This window comes from Gavialis gangeticus, unplaced genomic scaffold (assembly GCF_001723915.1).
Source record: "Gavialis gangeticus isolate Ggan-Ray unplaced genomic scaffold, GavGan_comp1, whole genome shotgun sequence".
Classification (NCBI taxonomy): Eukaryota; Metazoa; Chordata; order Crocodylia; family Gavialidae; genus Gavialis; species Gavialis gangeticus.
The window spans coordinates 27,352,505-27,356,398 of NW_017728995.1; the positions used below are offsets into that span (position 1 = coordinate 27,352,505).

At 44.8% G+C, this 3,894-nt stretch overlaps 1 protein-coding gene across 1 annotated transcript in view; it reads right to left on the reverse strand.

Annotated features, from left to right (window-relative positions):
• Positions 1–3,894, reverse strand: part of MCF2L2 (MCF.2 cell line derived transforming sequence-like 2) — a 307,244-nt gene that overhangs the window by 41,489 nt on the left and 261,861 nt on the right. Inside the window, 1 exon segment of the mRNA XM_019503361.1 lies at positions 916–988. Coding sequence (XP_019358906.1) covers positions 916–988 — 73 coding nt within the window.

Consider the following 3,894-nt stretch of genomic DNA (forward strand, 5'->3'; position numbering starts at 1 on the left):
ATTAATGAAGAGGTTGAACAATATGGGTCCAAGGACAGAGCCTTGAGGGTGGGGTCCCTCACTAACCAGTTTAGTTGGTTTTGAGTTAGAATAAAATATATTAAGTGTTCACTGAATTAAAATTTGATTAAAAATGTCTAATTTGGGGGCCGTGATTGCTGGAATGAACTCTCTCCCCCTTGTTATATTATGTTTAGTGTTTCTGCTTTGAAAACTTGAGAGTTCTCTCATTTGAATAGTTCTAGCATGGTTTGGTCCATTTTTCTCTTGCATTTCACTTCTCCCTGATTTTTTTTTCTTTGTTCCCCCCAGGGTGTTTTTGCCCAAAGATCTTCATTTTGTGTAAATCATGCACAAAGCACCATCTCTGGAATACATCCAGGTCTTGGAAAATTAAGGAGCAGCATTAACAAAGATTGCATCTGTTTGAAGTCTCTGACATGGTTCTGCAGAGCACCAGCAGTCCTGGTTATATCCCATGAGAACATCTGGTTTGGTTGATCTTGTTAAAAACAATCAAGAGCTGCAGGAAATACTTACATGGAATCCTAAATCCACCCAAAACCTTTCCAGCACGCGGCTCCCTTACAAACCATTGCTGAAGGCCCCATTGAAGCCCATGAATCTGCCAGGGAATCTTGTTCTAATTTCAGCTGAACCTGGTGCTGATCAAACTCATGCAATATTCATACGGCCAGATGGTTCTTGCACAAAACCAGACTCTGGTCTTTTGTGTTTGGTTTGCTTTGATATATTTGAGGTTGTACATGCCCCAAATCTCCACCTGCATCTAAATGGGTTGAAGATGCTGAAAACAAGAAGGCTTAAATTCTAGTTCACCTCTATGGTGCTTAAATGAGATCCTATTCTACCCTCTTCCGCTCCATGAAAAACCACGCTTGGGGCTTCAGTTACCTGGATATGTTGGAGGAATTCATCGGTGCATGATAAACGCTCTCAGTGATTCTTTGGTGTAGCTGGCTTGCTTCTGTTAGAGAGAAAGAAAAAATAGCTCCAAATTGCACTTGTCATTTCCCTTCAGCCCCTCCATAAAGGACAATGGAAAGGAAACCTGGGCCTGGGCTCTCCGCATAGCTAAAGGCGGCTCCAAACCAGATCCCTGGAACCAAACACCCTTGAAACGCAGGAGGGGTCCCGTGTGCAGCAGAGATGAAAGTCATCAAAGCCAAAGGAAAGGTACCACATTATGGGAGCCTTGGTCTCACTACTGGGTTAGGGAAGCCATGAGATACTGTTGACTTTGGAACGTACTAGTAAATCAGATTGCAAGAGTTTCTGCCTTGGGGTCAGGCTTGGGCTGGCAAGACAGGACCACTCTTCACCAAGTCTTTTGTGCATGGGGTGCTGGAGAAAAAATCCCTTTGGGAATGTATTGGGCTGAACTGTTGCTAAAGTCATACCCCATTTGATCCTAGAAGGGAGTGCAAGCCCATGGATCAGGCAGGGATTTTAGAAGTCAGGAGTGATGCTTTATTCCTAATCGGTGCCACAGACCTGTGCCTTCTCAAACAAATCACATAAGCTCTGTCTTAATTTCCTTATCTGCAAAAGAGGGACAGTTGTTCAAACTCTTCTCTGTAACGCACACAGAGATCGATGGATGAAATGTGCAAGAAAAGCCATGTTAACGCTCCGTGCTCGCTACGGTACTCCAAGACGCATGTTTGCCAAGCAGAAATTCCTTGATATCTAAGTGATAAACCGTATTTATCCCATACCTTTGGTCCCCTCACTTATCTTCTGCCCATCTCTAGTGGTTACTGCCAGCAGCCTAAAATTCTGGGCAGCTTCTAACAGCTTCAATTACAAAATGTCAGACAGAGGGGAAAAAAAAGTCCTCCTTTCTCCCCAGATTACACTGGTGTGAAGCATGGGTTGAAAAATCTCTAGTCCCGGACCAGAAACAGGTTGAATGTCTCATGGAATGAGACATTAGAAAAATAAAAATGAGGGTTAAATTAACACTGAACACAATTTTTATTTTTTGGCCCCAAATCTTGCCAGAGGGAGCACTGAATTCAGGGGATCACAGCATAAGGGAAAGCTATCTTAGGATATTTTTAGAGTTCAAGTAATGCATTGTGTAGGAATCCTTTTTTCCCCTCTCCAGGTGTCACACAGTGGGATTCCCAGTGAATGAAGCAGCCTGGCTTTTCAGGCAGAGAGAAGGGACCACAATACACTAAACGCTGCCAGTGATGCCTATTTTTAAAACCTCTACATGCAGTCACCCTGTCTTTTCTATAAGATCCGTGGCACTTACAGAGTGCCTGACAGGTCATGTACTGTAATGGTGTTACTGGCAATCACATGGGTAACCTGCGTGCCTCAGTCGTGGCTTCCCCAACCCCGCCTCTCAGAGCTTCCCTGCAAAACTCCTTTTCGCTTCTGAGCTCATCCACGGAGCCGAGACTAAAAATATTTCCATTTTGGTGAATCAAACCAGAGAATCCCCTGTGGTCTCACCCTCCCCCTGGGAGTGGGTCTGCTGGCTTTCCAGTTCTCTCTTCCACAGGAAAAGCAAAGGAAATACTGGGCTGCCCATTCATTAACCACATGGAGCAGCTCTGTGGCTTTCCCGACATGCTGTAGGTTGTCATTTGACATCTTCAAGAGCAGCTGGCAGGGTCACAAATCAGGGCTGGCACCTGTCTGTGCTTCCCCGGGCTTTCTGAAACAGAATGTTATCACCGCCTCTTTCTGCTCCAGCATGTAGAAGTCACTTCCATATAGCCATTAGCCAACACCTCCTGCATCGTCTGATGACAAGCCAGTTTGAGCTATTCCTGTGGCACGATGCTCAGGATGGGCTTAAATACCCATATAGCATCCTGGCTGCTGACGGCACTGCTGCATTTTGGCAAGGCCCTGCAAAAACATCCTCCCCGTCAGTGAGTGATGCATGGGACAAACAAGGAGTCCCCATTATGCACTGCCCTTCTCATGGGTACTCCACTGCCATAGTGGAAGCGGAGTAGCCACTTGTGTGACACTGTCCGGGTTGTTCCAGGATGTGTGCTATTGTTCCAACCCAGAAGGATGGTGCAACAATGAGCGAGGGTACCAGGCTGCCAGCATTGATGGTACCCCCTACCCCAGCATACCCCGCCACAGACACCCAGTTAGTTGTCCGAGTGCTGCTCTGTTGATCAGGGTCAGGTGCACCCTCTGCTTTTCACAGTCACCTAAGCCATCCCATACTGGCCTTCTCACTGCAGTGCAGAGATCTGACACTGCTTTTTTTTTTTGGCCAAGTAGGATTAGTTAGGACTCTGCCAACCAGGGCCAGCTGCAGCCACAAAGCATCTGACTAAATTGCGTTTTTCAGCAAAAGAGGTTTTGCCCCAATTATTTTTTTAACTGACTATCCTTTTTCTTACCCATTTTATTTTTTGCTTGATTTTATCCTGTTGCTATGGCATGTTGAATTGGAGATAAACAGGACAGATTGTCAGGGAGAAGCCAATAATATCTCATTGTGCAATCTGCATTACATAGTCACAAGGTTTAATGAAAATACTTAAAAATAAGTACTAAATACATATCTACAAACACACATTACACATGTGGAGATAGATACACACACACACGTGTATATATACATACATACATACATGTGTGGGCACATACACATATAGAGAGCATCTACACAAGATGTGAACTGCAGAGCTGCCTAATTAGCTCCACATTAAATGTCTCAGTGTCTACATGTGTGGCCCAATTATGCCACAGTAAACTAAAACCCCTCAGCGGGTGTGTCTACACGTGCCTCTTTTAAGCAGGCTTAGCCCCAAAATCACCATTTTTAAGGTACATTAAGGGTGTATGTCTACACATGCATACCCTAATGCACCTTAAAAATGGTGATTTAAG